Source organism: Malurus melanocephalus, unplaced genomic scaffold (genome assembly GCF_030028575.1).
Source record: "Malurus melanocephalus ecotype Western Australia unplaced genomic scaffold, MMel_1.1 scaffold_142, whole genome shotgun sequence".
In the NCBI taxonomy this organism is placed as follows: domain Eukaryota; kingdom Metazoa; phylum Chordata; class Aves; order Passeriformes; family Maluridae; genus Malurus; species Malurus melanocephalus.
The window spans coordinates 90,539-113,695 of NW_026623374.1; the positions used below are offsets into that span (position 1 = coordinate 90,539).

The 23,157-nt window shown below is 35.7% G+C and overlaps 1 protein-coding gene across 4 annotated transcripts in view; it reads right to left on the reverse strand.

The window, feature by feature from the left end:
• CUL2 (cullin 2) overlaps positions 1-23,157 on the reverse strand; it is a 46,125-nt gene that overhangs the window by 11,046 nt on the left and 11,922 nt on the right. For 3 of the 4 annotated variants that reach the window (XM_057371130.1, XM_057371131.1, XM_057371129.1), the window contains exons 5-18: positions 20,096-20,201; positions 17,123-17,205; positions 14,284-14,370; positions 10,620-10,716; positions 10,418-10,528; positions 9,027-9,189; positions 7,742-7,866; positions 6,059-6,166; positions 4,021-4,080; positions 3,522-3,650; positions 3,330-3,416; positions 2,649-2,801; positions 2,201-2,278; positions 389-455 (exon numbers count right to left, since the gene is read on the reverse strand). In XM_057371130.1, the coding sequence (XP_057227113.1) occupies positions 389-455; positions 2,201-2,278; positions 2,649-2,801; positions 3,330-3,416; positions 3,522-3,650; positions 4,021-4,080; positions 6,059-6,166; positions 7,742-7,866; positions 9,027-9,189; positions 10,418-10,528; positions 10,620-10,716; positions 14,284-14,370; positions 17,123-17,205; positions 20,096-20,201 (1,454 nt within the window). The remainder of the gene's footprint in view (positions 1-388; positions 456-2,200; positions 2,279-2,648; positions 2,802-3,329; positions 3,417-3,521; positions 3,651-4,020; positions 4,081-6,058; positions 6,167-7,741; positions 7,867-9,026; positions 9,190-10,417; positions 10,529-10,619; positions 10,717-14,283; positions 14,371-17,122; positions 17,206-20,095; positions 20,202-23,157) is intronic. The other variant, XM_057371132.1, reaches the window with a different exon arrangement.

Here is a 23,157-nt window from a genome sequence, read left to right on the forward strand (position 1 = left end):
TATGTATTTATGTAGATACTCACATACCTCACATTAGGTAGAATAATATGCATTCTTAAAATTATTTAGTATTTATGTACGCGATATTTATACTACAGAAACAATTCCAGGGTAATTGTTATTAACTCAGCAGTTCTGGAGTGCTTTTTTGCAGCTAAGAACATACAACTCTAGTTTTACTTGGATCTAATAAATCACACGTGTTCAAGTTTACAAAATAGATTTTGGAAATTCTAAGTATTAAATATTACTTTAATTTGTAACGCATAATACATCTGATGACTTTATATGCAAGATAATACTCCAACTCCCCGGTCTTTTGCCATTTGAAAAGAACTTTTAGCAAGCAACTGTCAGAYCATAAGTTTAGCAAAGCACTTATTTTTACCTGTACAAAGATAATGTAACCAAGTAAGCTTCCTTCCACTAAAATGCTGACTGTAAAATAATTCGAACTGCAAAACAAAATTAACTTCAATTAGTCACACATACAACTCCTTAAAATAGTTTATCATCACCATACCACCCTAATGAAGAAATATTGGTTTTATGTCCATCACACTGGATGCAAATATTGCAGATCAATTCACGATAGCATTTTCCTTTAGAAGATGAGTGATGACTGAATCCTAATTTCAGTTCTACCTCTGGAAATGAGAAAAACTAGAGCAGATTTKAAGAACCTTTCCCTAAAATGGGATCAAACTCTCTAAACCCAACAATGCCGATTCTGTGTACATACATCAATTTGGCTTGTTCTTGGTTTGGGGTGGCAACTCTGATTAACATTAAAGGAAAACATAAAAACAGGGACTTCTGACCTCTTTAACAATTAGGTGTTTCTCCCCCCAGAAAACCGGTATTTGTACACCACTCAGACAAACAGACATTTACAGGAAGCTCCAGCAGTCTCAGAAAAAGCTGCTGAACAGGCTGCCCAGTTACAAGAGGTACTCACATACTTTGGAGTGCAATTGCAAAACCCGTTTTTTTTCTTTCTAAATCCTGGCCAGAATCCCAAGAGAACTCTCCATGGGTCAAATGATCATATTTGACAGTAAATAAAGACATTGTCAGACAATTTTCAAAGATTTCCCCCTCAAGGTCTTGTTCTGTTTCCTTAGGGAATTCTAATTTGGAGYGGTGACTCTAGCTAAGTAACACATGAATAAGTTTGCTCCCTTAAACTGGGAAAACTCTGAAATCAGGCAAGCAACTCAGACTCTGAGCTGCTTCTGGTACACAATCCTGTAGCAGTTTTCCAACAGAGGCACAATACATAACACTCCTATTTTAAACCCACAAAGACAGCAAAATCTGATYACCTGGTGATGGACTATTATATTACTAAAACCAAGTGCAATTTAATATAGTGGAAATTAAAGCAGAATAAGTACTCCTAATACTTACAGTAATACACTAAAAAGATTCCTCACCACAGAAAAGACATTTCCCATTAAAACTTGAAACAGCTAACAATTTAAGATACAAAAACTGCTATAAAAATCTCTTATGTCCAGTAATATGAAATTTGTGTTGCCTAAATTTGACTTAAACATTAAATACACTTCAGCAAAGAACAACACACATATTTTGTATATGTAACACATATTTAAACAAACATTGTGCATGTAACATTTAGAACACAATAATATAATCAAAAGCCACAAAATACTCCACCTCTACAAAGCAGAAATAATCATGTGAAAAGAAAATACCTGGCTTAAGTAAAACCTTTACTTGTTTGAGAAATCATAAAATTAGCTTTAGAGAAGTTTGCATGAAGCTTGACTTTGAACAGCTCTATGAAACAGGGAACAGGAAACCTGTATTTGCATCTTAATCTGCTATTAAGACTGTTCAGATTTAATATTAGAATCAAAATCTTCTTTTACCTAAATATTAGGGGTTTGTTTTGAAGCTAAGAACCAATCCAGTTCATTTGATTGTGTTTATTAGCATCTCTCTCAGCAATCACAAAGTGTAGGAGAGAGATGTGAAAAAGCTGCCCAAATACACACATAAATTCAGTCAGGTATTCGGGTGATCCTTCCACATTTCATATGGACTGGAAACATGATAGCCATGATTTAAAATCAAAATAAAGCAGCTCAAGTTTTTCTCTGTTGGACTGATGACCTCTCTTTTGGAGTTATTGCACATTTTCCACATGTTTACAGGAAGCCTCCTACTAACCTACCATCTGTACACTTTTTTCCAGTTCCTGAGGAATTGCAAACGTAGAAGAAGGAGCCTGAGTTAGAGGCCATGCACCAGCCTAAAAGTATCAGGAAAAATAAAAGYATTAGCATTTTTATACAACATATACCTTAAGAAAAAAATAATAGTCTTAAATGGATGTACAGTGTACATTTTGTCATAAGATAATCAATTGACTCTAGAAGTTTTACTGATCATTTCTTACTGCTCCTTCTGCACACCCCGCTGAGGTATTGAGATTGAAATTTTAAATCACTACTGTTTAGGGACCTAGTGGGTTAATTTTACAAAGAAACATTAGGAAAGTAATTCCACCATCATCACAAGGCATCAGTTTCCATATAAAGAAGTATTCGTTATGAGAAAAATTGTGCACTTATCAAAACATAAGTACAAATAACTCAGCAATAATAAACATACATTAGTACCTGTAGAACATATATCTGAAAACTAATTCCCAAATCAATGATCGTGTCCTGGTTTTTGATAAAGTTGTTGAATTTATTGTTGAGATCAGCACTAACACTCATGTCTGTATACATTCGATGGAGCTTGCTGGTAAATTCATAACCACAGGCTTGCTGTGAAGAAATATTGTAACAGGTTTGAAAGTGCAACAAATAATCATTGTATAAATTATGTTTCCTCACTAATAAAGTGAAAATCTAGTCAGTAGAAATGTTGTTAGATTTACAGGAAACACTAGTTACAATAAAAAAAACAAACACTGTAAAATAAAATGATAATATTTGTCTCAGTTTCACTCACTTAYCTTAGTTTCACTTTATATACATTGATCTATATGAACAATATTGTTTTCTAAAATTGAAAGATAGTCATGTTTATAAAAGTCCTTGGTCCTTTTATAATGTTAATCTGAATCATTTGAACAGAACTAATTAAACTATCCAAAACCTCATAAAAATCTCAAATGCCTAGGTGATACTCAGCCTTTTATCTATTATAGACTACCAAAAAACTAGGGGTTTTTTTCAGGCATTAGAAACAGACTTACTGATTGCTAAGTTAGCTCTGGCACCCTCTGCTGATCCCTCTCAACGACATATTCTTACATTTGTTAGTTCTGTGTTAGAAGAACATTACTTTACCTTTAGTTTATTTATCATTGCTTCTTCGGAATCCATAGACATAGACAAACCATGAATTAATCTTTTTGCCAACATTCTGGCATAGAACTGCATTAAAAAAAAACATAAATGAGGATTTAAAGAAGCATAACCACATCCTTCAAGGATGCTTAAAATATAATGTTTTATTCTTTATTGAATATAAAAAGTTACCTTTTGGAATACATCTTTGTCATCAATGTATTTGAAAACAGTAATAAAACTTGTCAGTTTGTCTTCTACTTCATTTTCTGTCATTCCTTTTGCTGATTTCTTTAACAAGTTGTCACAGTATTTGGCCAGCTCAAATAAAAAAAAGAAAAATCAAACCCAAATCTACCAGTCAAGCTTGAAAACAAATGTATATCAAGATATTTCCAAACTTCTACAACAGTTCAAACACAAAATAAGTCACAGCCTACAGTCCCAGATTCTATACAAGGGCTGTATTCCTGGRCCAACTTTACATTCTACATCCCCAGAAAATACAGTCTGTATCAAAAATGAGAACCATAGCAATTTTTTACACTCACAAAATGTATGTGCAGGTTAAGCTGTTATTACTGAAATACACACCTGAGTGTGACCCAGTGTGATATGCACGTGATGGACCCTATGGAATTCATTTGATCTTTACCTACAAGAATTATTACTCTCTGTGTGTATCACTTACCAACTCAGGTGCTTTGCAGATYGACTTGGGCTCCCGATAGTTAACAACTGATGTCAAAGCCTACACAGGAACATGAAGCAAAGAGGAAAAATGTCAATGACTTAAACCCTTTTATTTTATGAAATCTGAAGAAATAAAAAAAAAATGCTCAGGGCCAAAACCATCTGAGATCCTATAAAACTATGCAAAGGAGGAACAAAAAGAAATAATTAATAAAAAGGTTTAAGTTACTGATCTGTGAGAATTTGATTGGTAAACATATTTAAGTCAAGAGGTAAAAGTGGAAAGAGTAGAGGAAGAGAAATTAATTACAGAATACAGAAGAACAAATTAAGTTCTGATTAGAAACTTCACCTAAGTAGGAAGATTTTGGTACAAAGCAGTATTATTGTCCAAAAGAATGGATCGAAAGAAATTTAGGAATAAGTGCAGATAAAGTAGATCTGAGCAGCAGCACATCAGCAGCACGTATCTTGAGCTGAAAAGCATATGTGGTGTGCTCACAACAGTTAGAAATGAAAGCACTTTTGCTTGTTGGACTTTTTCACATACGAATAGGGAAAAAATATATTGCTGACAGTGGAAATTCAAAGCAGTAGAATACTAACAATATGGTGGCTGAAGAAAATCTGAATATGATGAAAAAGGAAAGAGATAAAGGCAGTTTAGAAATGAATAAAGATTATCAGAATAATCAAGTTTCTAAACTACATATCACATTTAAATTAATACTGTAAACTAACAGTGAACCAAAAATACTGCATGGCTGTAGTTCCTAGGAATTACAGTTCCTCTGAAGAAAATATTGTTACTATTATTATAAAGACAAACTGACACGGAACTCTTCTGTACAATACCTTGAAGTCCTGTGAGGAAAGAATGCATGACTTGACAAGAAATAGGAAACTCTTTAAAGCTTGGTGCACTCTTGTGCAATAATACTGGAGGCAGCAATAGCAGTTTCGATATCCACCATGAAAAATTAACAGCACACTAATATTTTAAGTATATCTTGTAAAAAAGCTCATTGAAGTGAAGATTTTATGTATTAAGAAAAAATACGTTGCCTATGTGCCAGCAAATGAAGCTGTCAGCCTCGTGTTACTCCACCTTCTGGTACATGACATTAATTGCAACAGAGAGAGAAACGTATTTGGTATTAAAATAAGTTTTTGTTTTGAAATGCTAAATAATGTTTTATCAATACCACAAATACATATGGGTAACTACCCCTGGTACTATCACTGGTACCTTCTCCATTTTGCCTTTTCAGATTAACCTTGGCTGAAAATAATCAGTGCTTAGACTCTGACCCTAACTACAACTGCAACTATTGTAAACACCACAAAAGAGCAATGAACTGTATCCATGACAGGAAATTAYAGAAAGGAAAGATATTTATTAGTTATAATTAATAATGATTATTATTAACATTTATAATGATTAGAACTATTATATTGRATACCTACATGGCTATGCATTTCAAATTAAGTAGCAGCAAGCATCTTTCCCTATATTTATTATTTAACTTCAAGTGCAGCTGTCTCCTGGAAAAACGTTACCTATTGTGGCAGTGACTGAAATAATGCAAGTTTCCAGATATTTGTAGTCAACTTAAAAAATCTAAGCAAAGATACTATGGAAGTAATACTAAGATCATTCAGAGATATCTCAGCAAGCAAATGCAAGTTAAAACGTATGCAAGAATTACCAAACCTCCCAAACCCCAACAGTTGTCTATTATCTGCACTTACATACACACTGGATTAGTGTGGATCCGCATCATTTTTGTGTTTTGAAATATGATGGAAAAAAAGGTCTTTCTTTCAGAAAATGTTCAACCTTTAAAGTGGTTTCCTTTGTACGTATATTTTACCCTAGCACTAGATTGTCTTTTGTTCTCTTGCATTTCTAAATTAGAAAAAAGGCATTTGAACTATCTTTGAACATGTGTTGATGTCTTGAAGAATTTTGGTGAGCCTGAAACAGGGTCCTGAGTTTTGTTTTCCACTGCTTTGTTTACTTAAGTAAAAATTACCTTGTCAAGGGCACTCATAAAGTGTTGGTCACCATTCAAAACAGTGTTGATGAGCTGAACAAATTTACTATGTACTTCCAAAACTGACTCCACAAATTGAGTTGGCATCTAAAGAAGGTAGATAAAACAGAAAGCAAGTTAGTGAGAAAAGTAGTAGTAGTATCTAACACAAAYATACCTACATTAGTTGTAGATTTTTTTCTGATTACTCTTTTTAATGAAAGTTAATACTACAATGATTTTTAAGAGGATGGATTCTGCATTCTGCATCTCACACTACAGTGCTAGAGCATGTTTTGGAAATAAAAAGTCTAGGCTACATTCACATTTTACATTTAGTCCTGCTATCCAACTTTGGTTTGAGAGTAGTGCTCTCATACCATTTATATTTTTCCATCATACCCTAAAATTCTTTATCAGCCTTTTCAAAAATCATTAACGACAACATAAATACAGCAATCAAGCAACTGATATAACAAACTGCTGCTTCTCTAGCAGTGACTTCAGAGACAGAAAATCTGGATGAACCCTTTGCATTTGCCTACTGATTGGATTTCATTCACTACATTCCAGCATCACATCTTTTACAAAAATGACTGACAGGAGTTGGAGAAGTCCATACACTGACAAGCTGGCAGGCACAAATGCAACAGTGTACAAGGCACTGGCTCTGTGGCATGACTCCCCAAGTGCATTCTCAGGTCACACATTAAAAATGCTTCAAAGTACATAATTTACACAATGGAACAAGTATTTCACACTTTCAAATTATCCACATAAGGTTGTGAATTGCCATCACCCTCATGGGTCTGTATGTATGTCCMTGTGTAGACACTATTAGTTTGAAAGAATAATTTGAAAAAAAACTGTACTGCTAAAGACTTTAGTCCCTGTTCAGTGTGCACACAGGAGTCACACAATAGTAAGCATTCCTGAGCAGTCAGTAACAGAGTGAATTTGCAACAGCTTGTGCTTAGGTATTATTATAGACAGAAACACTGGATGGCTAAAGTCACCATCGTAAAGTGAGCAAAGGTCTAGACAGCAAGATGTACACACGCACAAACACAATGTCAAATGAAAGCTTGTTGTTCTTTGAACAGCAATGCTGGAGAAACAAAAATGGATTTGAGTAACTTAAATAGATATGAGTGGAAAAAAAGTTTAACACAATTTAGTAAAATACATAAGATACAGTATTTTCAGAAATTACATGACAATATGTACAGAGACTACAAAGCTTTTATGATAACCACCACATTGAAATCAGGACAGGATGTCAAGTGTTTACAAATAACATATAATTAAACTAAATGGAATCACTGGTTCCTAATGTACCAGAACAGCAAATGCCACTGACTCAAGAGAAATTCAGGAAAAAAATGCATACATGGAACAAAAGGACTTACTTGCCCTGACTGTATGAAGAAAACAACAACGAGAAATATCTAGCTGCAGCTGTTTTGGTTAGATGGCAACAGCTACAACAATCAATTCTCAGGCCAGATATGCGTGGCACAGCAAACCATGCTGATGAGAAGTTACAATTTATCCATCATGTTCCAAACCAATTTTATATAAGCAAAATTAAAAACAAGAAACAGGATCGACTAACAGGAAAGGGGCAAACACTTAATGAAGAATGTTAATAAATAGTCATTTCAGCTGCCTGAGGAAACTCACATTTTCCTGAGAAAGATTGCTGGTTGCTCTAAGGCCCTCATCATGGATATGGTTTTGTAGTTCCTGAATCATATGAGGTAAACCACTTGACACAGCTCGAAGTAGAGTATACATATTTGCCATGTCTGTAACAGAGATAYATTTTCATAGAGTATGCTTAGAAACACTAAAAATTAACACTTAAGATAGTATCATAATTTCACACAGAACTTCTTGATGACTGAAATAAAACCAACTGTTTTGAAAGAAAAAATTAACATACACTGGACCACTGACAAAAGAAAAAAAGGAAAAAGTAGGGCTATTATCAGTATTTTTTGAGGCCTGCCATTGTGACTACCTCACTCTTCCAATACAGYTTCTTTATGACAGACTCCAAGAAAAGAGGTGGGCAAGTGAAGAGAAGTAGAGTACCAGTTCATTTTAAACCTTGGCCTCCSGAAATTTCCCTTAGCAGTAGCTGACTATAATCAGTTTAGATATCTTCTTGACTTTTTGTTTGCCTCCAGTGGTAGCTTGAAATTTTTCTCAGGTTAGAAAAGTTGTCTTTTCTAATAAGCAACTGCTATTTTTATTATATTTCGCCCCCCCAGATGCCCCCCTAAAAAGGAAACCAAACAAAACAGATCCAAGCTCTGATCAAACACTATTATTAGATACAATTTGAGATTGACTGTGAAAAATAATTTATTTCACATAAGATATACCATCTTCCATGCAAGAAWAAGCATTCTTTCAAGGATAAGAGGAATGTAGTCATCAGGAAGCATGGGTTTTTTGAGTTGGGCAGGGAATGTAACTACAAGAGCATCTCCTTTTATAAAAAGGATTTGGGATGAGAGATTGCAAAAGATTCRGGGCAATAAAAAGTGGCTATGAAAAGAAGCCAAAATATTTTATACACCTGACCTGTTAAGTGATGATGAAGAAATCTGTAAAGACAGAGTCATTGGTTTACAAATGAAAACACAAGCATACAATATGACCAATTCTACAGGACACAGGACTTCAGTGTGTTTTTAAGCTAAGACAAGAGAAAGAACATTAGCCCRAAAAGGGCTGTTAACTGTAAAAAGAAGGTTTTGACTATATACTTGGAAGAATAAAAATTAATTACACGATAAAAGAAAAATGTCATTCAGGATCTAAAGGAGATTTCTAGATAAGTAACATTAGTTGAAGATGCTTGTGTGCACAGAAGGTCATTGAAAAAAGGTAGGACATTGCAATGGTAAATGAACAATAGAAAAGTGATTTCACTCTTTTTCTGACCGGTGAGACTCACCATTTCTTTTCTCTTGTCTGATAATATTGTGACATTCTGCATGTAGAAACTGCAAGTGATCAGCTACCATCCTCTGTTGGCATTCATGAATCACTTTGACATATGAACTGGGATGCAAGTACTTCCGACATCGCACTTCTTCATCTTTTAATCTACCTAGAACCTGCAGACAAGAGTTTAAACTGATAGCTGAAGAAATACTGACAACCAATACAGAATTAGAATATACAACAGCATATGTACGTAGAATGAGACACAAGTATAAGTAATAAAGTTACAAAAGRACTTGTGCAGGATGCTGAAAAATTAGTTTTTCTAAATCAGGTTATTACTGAATGAATATAATCTAGTCTGAGTACTGATTAGTCCCAGTAGTACCAGATGCTGAGCAGCTTTCTATAGTTGTCATCTCAAAATTTCTTTTTCCCTTTAAMTTTGTGACTAGTCTTCCCCAATTTCCCTTACCATAGTTATTCCTTCTGAGAGAAGTTTTACCACAATGTCTAATAAAATGAGAACTCYGAGAATCACTTTACTGTTCCAAATCCATCTGCTTTTACAGAAACATCTGCTCCACAGGTACAGGAGTACATCTGAGCTATTACTAAAAACTCTTTTTATAACTCAATGAAGAGAACAGGCTTTATCATAAAGTAAGTCACATGAATATTGACATAAAAGCACTTCCATCCCATGAATATGAGGGGAATCTAGAGAGAGTAGTGCAGCTGCAAACTGCTGATGACAGGCAAGATTGCTTTTGGTTTAGTTGAAGTCTCAGCTTCACCTGTCCCTGAATTTTGCTACAGATGGGTAACAATTAGCTTGAAAGCAATTTCACAGCCCTCTTCTCAACTCTTCTATCTTGGTAGTGTGGACAGATTAGGACCAAGAATTGACTCCTAGTCATGTATTAATCTTTGTTTTCTTGAACAAGGTATAAGAATTACAAGTAATTTAACCACAACATAGCTTCATACCACAAAGCAAAATGATAAAGAATCCACCTCAGAGTATGTAATTTTTAATAAATGTTCTCTAACAACTTAAGAGTCTTCTCTAATCACATAATGCTAAAACTCTAATGTTAGCCTACTCCAAACTGAAAGAAAAAAGGAAGTGAGGAAGTAATACTGATCAACTGATGTGTTTTATTTTTTGTCTTTCTTTTTTACTTTTCATGCCACTGATTCATCATTTATTACAAAATATTTTGATACTGACTGTCCATCCACAGCATGGTTTGTAGTTTATGTTCAGATTAACCATGCCACTAAAAAGTATCATTTCAATTGCTTGAAAGCATAACACAAAGAACAACTAGGAGAACTGTAGAGGACATATCAGTAAAATTATTTTAACTATTGTATGTGTATCAAASAATCTCTTACCTTCTCCATATACTGTGAGCAATTTGACTCTTGCAATAAGTTTGAAGCTTCTTGTTTATAATACTCCCCTGTTTCATTCAGAAAAGGACACTCAAAAATTTCCTGATAAAACTATAAGAGAGAATTTTTTTAAAGGACAAATAATGCATATAGGAGATTGACATTCAAAATTAAAAACACATAATCAGAAATATGTATCTACCTTTAGGGGGAATTTTTTCTTATACTGTTCAACATGAACAAAGGAGTTAATAACCCCATGGATTACTTTCTGGTTTGGGTCTTCTCCACAGCGATCACTGAAATAGGCAAAGCAAACATTTATGAGAATGCAGGTAGCTGGTGTAATTCATCTATAGCCAAATGAAATWAAATTGAATGAAAACATTTTCCAGTAAACTCCTCTGCTTAAATTACCAAAATTGAAGATTAATCTTAAAATAAAAAATGCACTCTTCTTTCTCTCATATACATTTAAACTGTTGGGATGGCAATTAATAAACGGTTCAAAAGCATTTAAAGGTCATGAAATTTCCAAGTATTTGCTAAGGATGCAAGTATTCCAAATTACATATTCTAAGTGAGTAGTTTAAAAGCTACAGTAAGTTYCATCTTGTATTTGTAACCTTTATTATATAGACTACCTTCACACTCYTGGCTATTCCAAAAAATCCATTCTTTTCACCATCATTACAACAAGAAGCATGCTATTTTTTTTTCTGACTATCTACTACTCAACATGTAGATTTCAAGGGGAACAAATAGCACACCTGGCCCATTGTCACAATATTTAATCATAGATTAGAAAAGGAAAACCTTACATCTTCCAGTCAAGTTCTTAGCTCCAAATGAAGGAGTTGAAGAAAATGTTATCTTTAGTTCCATTCACTTGAAAATAGAAGTAATTAAAACAAGTGTTTTGCATACTTAAAGCATTAACATTCAGTCCTCTGCAGACTGGAAATAACAGACCCACACTCAAAACAGCAGAGACCTCCTCTTAAAAAGTTCAAAATTTCATATGAACTTTACAACAAAGTAAAAAAATATTCCCTAACTCCTAAGGTGTTAAATAGGACCAAAATATGATTTACAAAAGTATATTTATGATTAAGCACATTACCATATACACATTTAGGCTGTGGTGAAACGGGAGAGAAGTAATTTTGCTGATCTCCTTTATTTTGGTTTGTAATCAGGAAAAACTCCAGAGGATGCCCATGAGCTAGGGAGGTTTACCAGGTCACCCACACCAGCAATTGCTGTATTAAGCATGCCAGATCATCTTCATGTATTCATAACACTGTAAGTGTTATGGGTAGTGCTTTCAAACACTACTGTTTTCACAGATCTGAAAACTTAAGCTCATGATGGATGTAAAGAATTAGCTCTCTAACAGATTATGAGCAGTCACTGTATGGTTTATGCAGCATTATTACCAATTACAAACGAACTGATTTTTCACCCACGGAACAGGAAGATTTTCTCTGGTTGTGGGAGCTGAACCAATAGAATAAACCTGGATTTGGGTACACCCCCGCATCCTTGCCAACATCCCTCTGCAGGGTCTGGTTTATGACAGCAGAAGCAGCAGCACAGAAGCATAGAAGGCAAAAGTGAAACATCTGCCCTGGGGCCTGGATGGAACTTCACCCCAGAAGGGCCCAGGAGCATGGATAGCTGCAGGATGAACGCAGCCTGTGAACACAGGGCTATGCCATGGAGTGTAGGGAGCCACAGAACCAAAAGTTTAGTACGTGACAAAGCAGGGTTTGGCAAGAGACAACCCAGCCCAGCTCTCATATGCAGGACTCTGGATCTGGACAGGAGCCTGGACCAGGTACACAAACACAAGCAGCATTACTGGAGGAACAGCTCAAGTCCCACCTTCCCTTGCTTGGTTCACAGGCCACTTCAGACCCATACACATGTGAGAGGGAAGGGGACTCAAAGGACAATGTACATTAGGAAAAAGCTGTGTAAGGACAGGAGACATGTTCCAYGGAAGAGCTGGGACRAAGGAAACAAGCTTGTGAWGCAGAGGTCAKWTGGCACAAAGGTGATAAACGAAAACAAATCCAGCATAGAAMTGGCCTTGCCTGCTCTGGCAGCCACTTCAGGTTTTTAGTTACATCGGCACTCTGCTCCCAGGAATTTGTAGTGCAAACGGTTTCTTTCAACAAAATTTGTCCAAAGTTTTATGGATGACTTTCACAAAAGTTGTAAGMGTAACTGCCACACTAAAATGGAATTGGTGACCCCACAAAGGTAGAAGTCTTTGAAATGTTTATTTTCCTTCTTGGTAGCAGTCAGCAAGCAATATAGATACACAAAGCTACAGAGCAACTGCAACACAGGTTGAAGCAGGRATGTCACAGGATATCTTGGGTATAAGGATATGATATTTGGAAAGRAAYCTGGTGTCTTGYATTGATTTTAGGATAACACTCTAKTCCTAWATTCCRTCTGCTTGTATGCCYRAARTGTCCCTGTGCCTTTAAATCTGACCCAGAAGAAGGGGCAGGAGCAGCTGGGAAGGCAGCGCAGGCGGTTAAAAGTCGGGGCTGCCGTGCAGTTGTTTGCTTTTGGAGCTCAGCTCCGCGCGGGAGTTCTGCTCCCTGWGTGCAGGGGAGTTACRTWGTTGCCGTTTAGCTAGCTTGGGTTTGTTAGCTTGGGCAAACAGCTTTCCCTGGACTGCTATCCCTTSTGYGACTCCTGTGATTTTCTGGAGCRGATYGGCAGGGCTGCAGTCYRAGGAGCCAGGAGGCATGCAGGCATCAGCCAGGCACCGGCAGGGACAAGCTGCAAGCGCTGCTCCATCTTGTCCTGGACACCAAAGAAGCCAAGCCAGCCAGAGMAAAAGCACACCGAGCCCTCTGTTTCATCTACAGTGAGGAGAGGACTACCACCAGGTTTTCCACTGTTGCCCAAGCGGCAATGTGGACTTTTTCTTTTGTTTCTTTTTTTTCCTGGAGACAGGAGCCGCACCATCTTTTCTCCCCACCATCTGCTGAGCAGCTGGGGGGGGAGGCAGCGGTGGGCGTTTCTGAGTTTTAAATATCCAACAGTTACTCAGTTTCTTTAATCTGTGTCCTGTGGGCACCTTGTTTTGTTAATAAACAATTTTTCTCTTCAGATTCGCCCAAAGTACTGTTTCATATTGGTGGGAAAAATTATCAAACTTTTCACTTCAGAGGAAACATTTATCCTGTAACATTTCTCTCTGAAAACATTGTCTCAACCCAAGACATCTCAATAAAAAATAAAGTGCTAGAAACACAAGTTCCCCTAATTCAGGTGGTAAGTAGTATTTGTTTTGGTTTTCTTTTCAAAAGAAATGGAGAAAACTACAAAACACGTAGAAGAAAGCTATGCTGGTTTATATTAACTCCATCTTGTTCTTGTCTTAAGGCTGAGGCTAACAGTGGATGTTCAGTATGTATGGTGTAACGTATTACTACAGCCCCAAAGAAGAACATTTTTAAAATTTAATATTTAAATTACAGATACAATAATTAAATATCAGATTCATTAAAAGAAGATTCTACCATTCAAAAGAAGTGCTCTGCTGTGTCTAACCAAGGGTCTTTCAAAGTAAATTACCTACAGAATTCACTGTGAACTAGATGAGCCTGTTGTGAACACTTTTTAAAAAGTTAACTTCCAATAGCTTTGATTTCAAACAAATAGTATAGATAAATGTATCAGCTTAGACAGGAATAGGTTCAGTTAGTTAGAAAGTGTTAGTTAWCTTTAGTAAAGAAGCCTCTGGGTTAGTCTGTACTAATCACACTGTCATTTGAGATAGCACCTGAGTAATTTCCAAATTATTTCTGTTTAAGAATTTCATAGATGAATTTTCTCACAATTCAAGATCTTGTCGGCTTCCTGTTGTGTTGAAACAAAAATGCTTAAGTTGATATTCAGCTTGCCTTGTAGGAGGAGTGCTTGGGCTAGAGGGAGGGGGAAGAAAGTGTTATACTCAGAACTCTTTATTAAGGASTGCAGTCAGACAAGACAAGCTTAAGTGATTTAAGAATTCTCTGCTGTTCAAGAGGGTTAATCCTGCTTCCTTTTGTTCAGTCACAGGCCTCCATCTCTGTTGCAATGTTTTGGCACTCATCAAATGCTTTTCTGAATTGACTCATTGTGCCAATCTGAAGAAACATTAGCTGAGATGGTTTTCTGTCACATTAGCAGTTGAGCTGGGTCACTAAGTGAATAGGTGAGCTCCAAATTCAGGACATGGAAGTTCGTAGAGTACAGCCTGCTCCTTTTTGGGCTCAGKAAACTCTTGGATCAGTTTTGCCATCTTGTTCAGCTGAGTCACAAGCCACTACTTGTATTTCTTTATTTTTATGTACCAAAAAAAGTTTATTGTCAATTTTAATGTATAATGTATTGCACAAGCTTATAGCTTCTAAAAAGTTGGTCTGCTCAAGACTTGWCAGAAGTCTTTTAAAAGAATCCAATTAAATACATTGATAAAGTAACATCTGAAAGAAGAATTTGGGGCTCTGTTTCCCTACCTTTTCCAGTACTAGYAAGAAACCTACTTTTATATGCAACCAGTTCACTACAGTGCTGGTTATCAACTCCACATAATGTTGTATGCTATGCAAACCTCCTGACTAGTAGTTCAACTGTCCCATCCACATAAATTTTATTTTTTTTAAATCATTGTAATAAATTGAACCATGCACACACAAGTACGATGAAAAAAAGTATAGAACAGAGGAGTTTTTAGACATATACGTGTATTAGTAATTTTATTAAAACTTTTAGGTTATATTATTCCCATGCATAATCTTGAATATCTGACAGATATAACTTATGGATATCCATTTTTCAAAGTCCTTCTTTAATCCCTGAATTGCWGAACTCAATGCTAAAAGACATATAATAGTCGCTTGCAGCACTGTCTTTAAAACTGCCACTTCAAAGCTGTATTATCACTGAAATTACAGCATAGAACAGTAACAAGCCTGATGTTACATGCAAAGGCCATCCTCAGAATCCTCACAGGAAGCCCTACATTTCATGATGGCAGGAAAAAAAGAGCTACTAGAAATAGTTCTCTCTTATGTAATTCATTAAATGATATGCAGATCATTAAGTGGCTAGAAGAAACTTAATATGAATTGTTAAATGTATATTTTGAGATGTAGAATTAACTTAWCTGAGATCACACAAAAGACTCTAATAAAGGAGAGAGGAAAAAAAAAAAATCTAGTTCCAACCATTAGAGACAATGACTGTTGTTTTATTTCAAAGTTTCCAAATAGTTTAGTAACAAATAACGTCCACTTGTTACAGTGTCATGATCTACGCCTCCCGAAGCCAGTGACAGCCTTGGGAGGTCTGCAGTCAGCCTGAAGTTAAATACATACCGTTACTTTTAAGGAGCATCAGATGTCTCCTGAAAAATGCTTTCACACACATTTCCGCTCCCACTATATGTAGTGAAATATATACATTAACTAAGACAAGTCTTCAGTATCACTGTGCTTGATGTAACAAAGGAGTATTTTCTTCACCATGAATTAGGTAATCTCCATTTAGTATAAATAAATTGTTAAAGTGGATAAAGCAGTATTAGTCCTGAATTCAATGSAATCATGATTCAACAACTGGAAGCATATAAATACTTCCTGGCTTCAGAAATGCCATCCGAAAGAGACATCATATCAGTTACTCTGTTGTCAAATATTTAATTCAGGAATTAAAAATACAAATAAAATATTAAAATTAAGTGCCTTACAATGCCTTACAATTTTTTTTTTGACCAAGTGCATGTTCAAGAAACCTCAATCTGCCAAATTACCTCACTCCCTCAGTTTACCTACACCAGCCTGGTCACCTGAGTAATCACTTAAAAAAAATTTCCAGTCACTAGGCAAGTCCTAGAGTTATCCTAAATAAAAATCCTAATAKCCTAAATAGTAGAAGTGTAGAAACTGTTTAAACTTGCAACTACACATATCTGTAGTACATCTCAAAATTTCTGTTAATTCATAAATAAGATCCTCTGGAAGTTAAAAAAAAATTAAATCAAAACTTTAAAAGTCCCAAGCCCTTTGGCTTTGTTTAGAAGTAAAAAAAAAAAAAAAAAGAGCATTCAGAAATAGTAACTTTCCCTCAAACTGCAAAAATTAATTATCTTCACTTTATTCAAGTAAAACACCAAAAATGTTAAGTGAAGGTACTCATCTAAAAAACCAGAAACCCAGAAGCTTAGTCTTCCTGGCAAATAAGCAAGAATTGTTCTGGGTTCCATGCAAAGCAACACAATTTCTCTGGCTTTGGCAAATCTTTGCCCAAGGGCTGGTCCTTCAGTTTACTGAAAGCACAGAAGCCAAAGGCAGTCAGCATCAGGTAGTGAAAAAGGCAAAATGCATCCTATGGGACCTGGACAATTATTCTAACTCCTCCCCAATCTCACTAAAAAGAATGGCAGCTGAAGTAGAAAAGATCACTGCTCTGAGGTTAGAGGGAGTTGACCGCCATTTTCTACACATGTTAGCCACAAACATATAGCTACAATGAGAAAAGCTGATAGACCACCGTCACCAGATAAGAAATTACCTTAAAAAAACCAAACATAAAAGATTTCTATCAAAGTCCATAGATTTTCAAAGTAAAAAAAAAGTGCAACAACCCTTCTCCCCCACATTATGTTAAAGCAAGAAACAATGAAACACTCACTTTTTTATTTCTCGAAGCAGCATCCGAATAAGGATAGCCTGCAATGGTTCAATCATTAATTTTCTCCACATATCAAGAGCAAGCTGTCAGGATAAAACACAAGTTTATATCAATAAAAAGTACATTAAAAATCCCCTGAAAACCACCCCACCAAACCCAGAACAGCACCAAAGATGACACAATTTCCCATTCAGGATTTTAAAAATTCAGTTTTATATAACCTCTTCTTTCTCTAGTCAGGCAGTATCTGAATGCAGGCTTCCAAGCCTGCTTTCTTCCTACACATCTAGTAGAACTGATTCATTCCTTGGTTCCACTCCATCACATATTCTCAAATGCACATAAGGACCCTAAGGAAGTAGGTTACAAGGGCAGATTTTGAGTACACATAAACAAAATATCTAAACAGTAATAAGCAGACAACACTTCCTACCCAAAGTGTCTGAATGTGCACAAACACCAGCATTTCTAACAATGATTGCAAAACACGCCTCAGCTGACAAAACGCAATTTCTCTTGGCCAATTTGTCAGAGGTCAAAGACACAGAATCTTTTCATCCAACACACAAAGAAAATCTCCAGACTAAGATGCAATACACCTTAAGCAAAGTCATTGGCAAGCTAGTATTTGGCTTCAAATGGAATTCAAATCAAATCACATTAGCAATAGGTCMCCCTATTCCTAATATATCATTAGTGGAATCAGTCAAGTGGGCTCAAATATTTCAAATTCTTATGGGTGAAGTAGTTGCTCCCAACATACAAATTTTTAACAACAAAATTGCAATAGTTCAAATGAACTTTTACACTTGAGTCAAATTCACATTYAAAGGCCAAAAGGGAGAATGTGATCTCTTTTATCCAGGGAATAACCACACATATGAGACCTTCAAAAACAATTGCCAGGAAGTAGAAGACTGGTTAMAAATGAAACTGCAAAGTTCAGTAAGGACAGAGGGAATACTGCTTCTAAGAAAGCTTTGACACAACAAACAGGTCATCAGCTTTAAAAATTAAAATATTGGTCAGGTATGTCTTAACTGAAAGCAGGTACACAGCTATCAACTGTCAATCTGACCCTTCCCCTGAAATCTTTTTTAAGGGGCAGACAAAGGAACTTGCTCTATCTGTCACAGCTATTCAGTACCCATGCTGCAATACAGGTTCAGAAGGTAAACCTGACACAACTGCATCATATGCAGGTTAAAGGGGAGGTAAAGTTTTGCTTTTATATCCAGACAGATCATGGTTTAAAATCAAAGTTGTCTTAGGAGTGACTTTCACTGTCTTGCCTTGTGAAGAGTAGTCAGAGAACAGTTAAGTTTCTGTAAGACAACAGGAATACAGAATCCAATACAGAATGAAAGAAGTCAGCTGAAAGAAGCCAGTGGAAAAGAACTGACACATTTTGTGACTACGAGGTGAATAGAACCAACCTCAGGTAGATCTGATGTGCAGCATGGTCCTTCTCACAATATGAGCTACCAGTGGGAAGCAGATTCAAGCTGGCTATTGGAATTTTCTTGTCAAATAGATTACAGACAGATCAATCCAGCAACTTAATGTATTAGTTCAAGACAGTTTCTGTCCCTTGAGGATAAGGACTGATCTTACTTCGCCGACTAGACTGGCAATACTGAACATGGCAGTTTTCTCAATTCTCCACAATCTATTTCTGGGGGCAAAAAACCCAGAATGCACATCTTATATACCTTCTAGCTCAGGACTCCCATAGAGCCACAGAAAACTCAGGAGTTTGAAATCAGTGACAGGAGCTCAACTCAGAAAAGCAGTCTCCTTCACCATGCATTTTTAACAGACGGGAAAAAAGTAACCTCTTACAAGCACTGGCAGCCTATTTTCATTAACTGATCTCATCCTGTATGTTTCCTAGTCCAACAATTACTGAATGTCTGGAACACTCGAGAGGATGAAGAACTGTTTGAAGCTGTGCCTGCACACCTTAGGCACACACCTCAGATCTCAAGTACAGACCGACCGTTACACACCTCAGAAGAACTCAGCAAGAATATACTTGTTTAAGATTACTAAAARGATCATTAAGATCCCAAAGCATCATTACCACACAAAAGTGATGTAGAGACAGAAACTTCAGTACAGAGAGTGCAGTCCTGCTTCTAAAAATACTGGGCATTATTTCTGTAACTTTGTGCTGAGACTGAAGAGAAATACATATAAAAGAAACACGTTTGCCCTTGGCCAGATCATCTCAGTCATCTAAAAAGGCATAAATGGTAATTTCTTCCATTCTAGATTGATGAATAACTGAAATACTTTGACTTCTGCCAAAGCCCCTTGTGCAATCCAAAGAATAAAAGACAGAATCAATGTGACAGGAACCATAAAGAAAGAGAAAATACTTTCAAAACTTGATAAACTTGCTGAGTGCCTTGTAGGTCAAGAAATGTGAACTAGAGCATTGGATTTACCAAAACCAAAACAGTGCTGTAATGTAATACATGGRTGTAGGACTCAAGTCTCCATTACTTTCCAGGACAAATGAGTGACTGCCATAAACTTAATCCTACACCAAKCATGAACAGATATTAACTTTACTGGATCAAAATTCTCAAAAAAAAGCTTTAACACTTAGTCACATCAAGAAATAGAAGCCTAAGAACTAATGTTTCAAGGGCTTCCCAAAACAAACACTGCTTCCTCAATATGTTCTCTAGATAGCAGTATCACTTAAGAATCTGAAGCTTGTTTGCAAAGTGGTTCTGTTAYTTCACTTTAAACTCAAGTTCTCCAATAATTTTCGTATTTGCTTTTGTWCCCTGCCAGGTCACTATTTTTCTACAACGAAACTGTAATCTCATTTTACGAAGTGGACAGGGCTTACATCTTCTACAATGTTTCTGTGACATAAAAAGTGAAAATTTCAAAGGACAAAGCTGAACTTGCAGTACKTCTGAATAGTTTATATCCAATCTCACTTTTAGAGATACCTACCTCTCCAATTTCCATCAATGGTTCATTCATATCCACCCCTCCATAACCATACTGAAGATCAGCTTCAGTCAATTTGTTCTTCTTAATAAACTGTGTATTGAGGTACCTAAAAAAATAAAAATATTCTAATCAAAACAGGCAAAAAGTTTGGGCTTTTTAAAATAAATTCAGAATYGTGGAATGTCTTCCACATCACAAAATATACTCTCCTTTAACCAATGTCATTGCCATTTCTAGAAAAATCTTACAATGCAAATTTACTTCAATTTAAAAGGCCTTACATCATACAACAGCAGTAAAAGTGTTAGTAAATCAGAGCTCAAACAGGATCTTGAAATATCACTGTCAGCATTTTCTTGGTGAGCAATAAACTTGTGTTAAGAATACAACCTTTCAACRTGCACTGCTATGTTACTCATACATATGTAAGTGCAAAATAACTGCTGAATTTACAGATTAGTATTAGAGCGATACTAGTTTATTTTAATGATAGAAAAACACTCTATCAGATATTTTTAAGTTAAAAGTGTTTTCTTCTAGCTGTATGGTTTATTCTTTTGTGTTTCTCTCAGACTGAAACACAGAAGTACTGYGAATATTAATAGGGCAAACTTTTATATGATCCCTTAGTCAGGTCATGGYAACTAGCTAACAGCCAGATTACAAATTTTAAAGCGAAGAATTTGCAGAAATTATTTTAATTAACAGTTGAAAGAAGAAATGTTAAAAATGCTATTTTTAAATTCAGTATTTACTACTATTTGTATCATTTTTTTTAAAGCACACAAAATGGATTCTATGCAAGACTTGCGAAAACATCCTTCTTGGTTCCCGGTTTTCTCGTAAAACAAATATTGTAATATTTTTAAACTGAACCATTCACTTTTTCTTTCTCAGATAACTGGGAAAATAATTGTAATATAATTCATAACTACAATATTTCTTGTATTATAAATGCTTAAATGAGGCAACTGAGAATTTTTTAATTTCTGATCTAACTAGAAATTTTGAGATGCCCAGTTTCAGACACTGAGAAGAGTCAGATTCCTGAAGCGCTTTGAGATTCAGGCTTCAGAGGCTGCACCAGAGATATCTGAACACTCTCAGCATGAAGGCAAAAGCCAAGCAAAGGAGAATATGAGGAACACACCGTGAAATCCTTTGAACATGAAAGAATTTAGGACACCACAGAGTCCAAAGAAGGAAGACTTTTCATAGTGCAGTGATGACAAACTTGAGTACAGTAGCCKGAGCTACTTTCAGACTTTACAGAGTACTGTAAACCCCTCTGCTGCCATTGAAAACAACCATGACCTGTAAATCAAGGTCTCTCTAGAAGGCTACAGGCCCTCTGTGTCATTTTAAACCTGTGAGGACATCAGGAACAGCTGGAACACCAGCCTTAAGCAGGTCTGCTCCTTGATGAAATTTTCCCATCTTCCCCCACRTGAACAAAGCCAACAGCTGCCAATCTGTTTTCTCTTGTTAAACTTGCTWAAAAGGAAAGCCCTAGAGTCCCTTTACTCACTGCCTCTCTCTTCCATCAGTACATACAGAAAGAGAAATAAGAGTGGCAAATAAAACTAAAAATTGTAGTATCTTGATAGCTGGTATTACTGTAAGAGTTTTAAAGACAAAATGGAAAAAAGCAAAAGCTGCGGCATGTGTGCTTAGTTTTCAGGATTTTATTATAAATAATTTTAATACTTCTTTCTTCTTTTTTTCTTTAAATCACCTTATTTCAACTTGCTGGATAAGAAAACCCTCCAAGTACTTGAAATAAAAGTACACAGACCAGATTTTTTACAAGTACCTATGAAACTAGTTAAAGCACCAAGACAYTAGTAAGACCTAATGTCCAGCATTTTATCTATTATTTTTAACATCAGAACTAACAAAAGCAACAATTGAAAAAGTTTCTTTCAGTGTCCCTTATTCCATCAGTTTCATCACCTTYGTTTAGTCAAGCTCTTGTGAGATTTCTTTTCAAACTGAATTGGGATTTGTTTTCCTAGCAGAATACATTGAAGAGGATGGGTGAAAAAAAAAAGAACAAACCAAAATCAATACCAAAGAAAGAAAATATTTAACTAATTTGCCAATTACATKATTGATCTCACATTTAATGAATTTGGCTCAAAAGTGTCTCACATTTTAGTAGTGTTCCAAATATTTCCTATCRTGTTAGAAGCAGAGATGTAAGCCTAATTAAATTTTAAGGGAATCTATTTTAAAATAACATTAGGATTACTATCTGTAGACATTAATCAGTTTTCACTGCTRGAAGAATACAAAATAGAAGCTGGGATACTAAATTATGGTACTTTTCTCAGAGCAGGCATGCAAGTAAGAAAATAACTCCAACTGCTTTATAAAAAGCAGAATAACTTCTGCTTTTTCAGTACTTTTGGATGAAAGTACTTCTTCAGAAGTACTTTCATCCAAAATATTCCCWCAAAAACCAAAATAGTGACATAACTTAATGACATTCAGTTAATGAATTGCTTTCAATGCRTGCAAGTCATTACGATTCTACTACTCAAGCACTGAGTTATTTCTTGTCTTCATGTGGGGTCTTCTAGTTCCCATTACAATGTACGTTTTGTTATTGAAGAGAAGCATTCTTTCCCAAAATCATACCCATTAGAGACTTTTAAACAATAGCATATGACAAAATTGAGAATTTCAACACAAAGAAAGAAGCTACAACTTTAAGGTAAAATACTTCTAAAAGAACACCCTAACAAGTACATTTTCTGGACCAAACTATGATATACAAAGCAGGAGAAAAGAGTTAGGATGGGCAAGTAGGCATGGAATATGAGCATATATAAAYGTACAGGTTGGCTTGTGTATGTAACATTGGCCTGGGAAAAAATGTTCCAGCTTGTATAAAAATAAACCAAAATATCAAGCTCCACAATGGGAGAAGTATTTTGTTTATGACCAGAGGCATGCAAGCTTTCAGAAAAAGTGTCACGMAAAGCAGAATCAGTGAGAAGCATACACATTACATAGCTGTTGGGTTTTTTCTATCAACTCCCCAGTTAGGGCAGTGATGC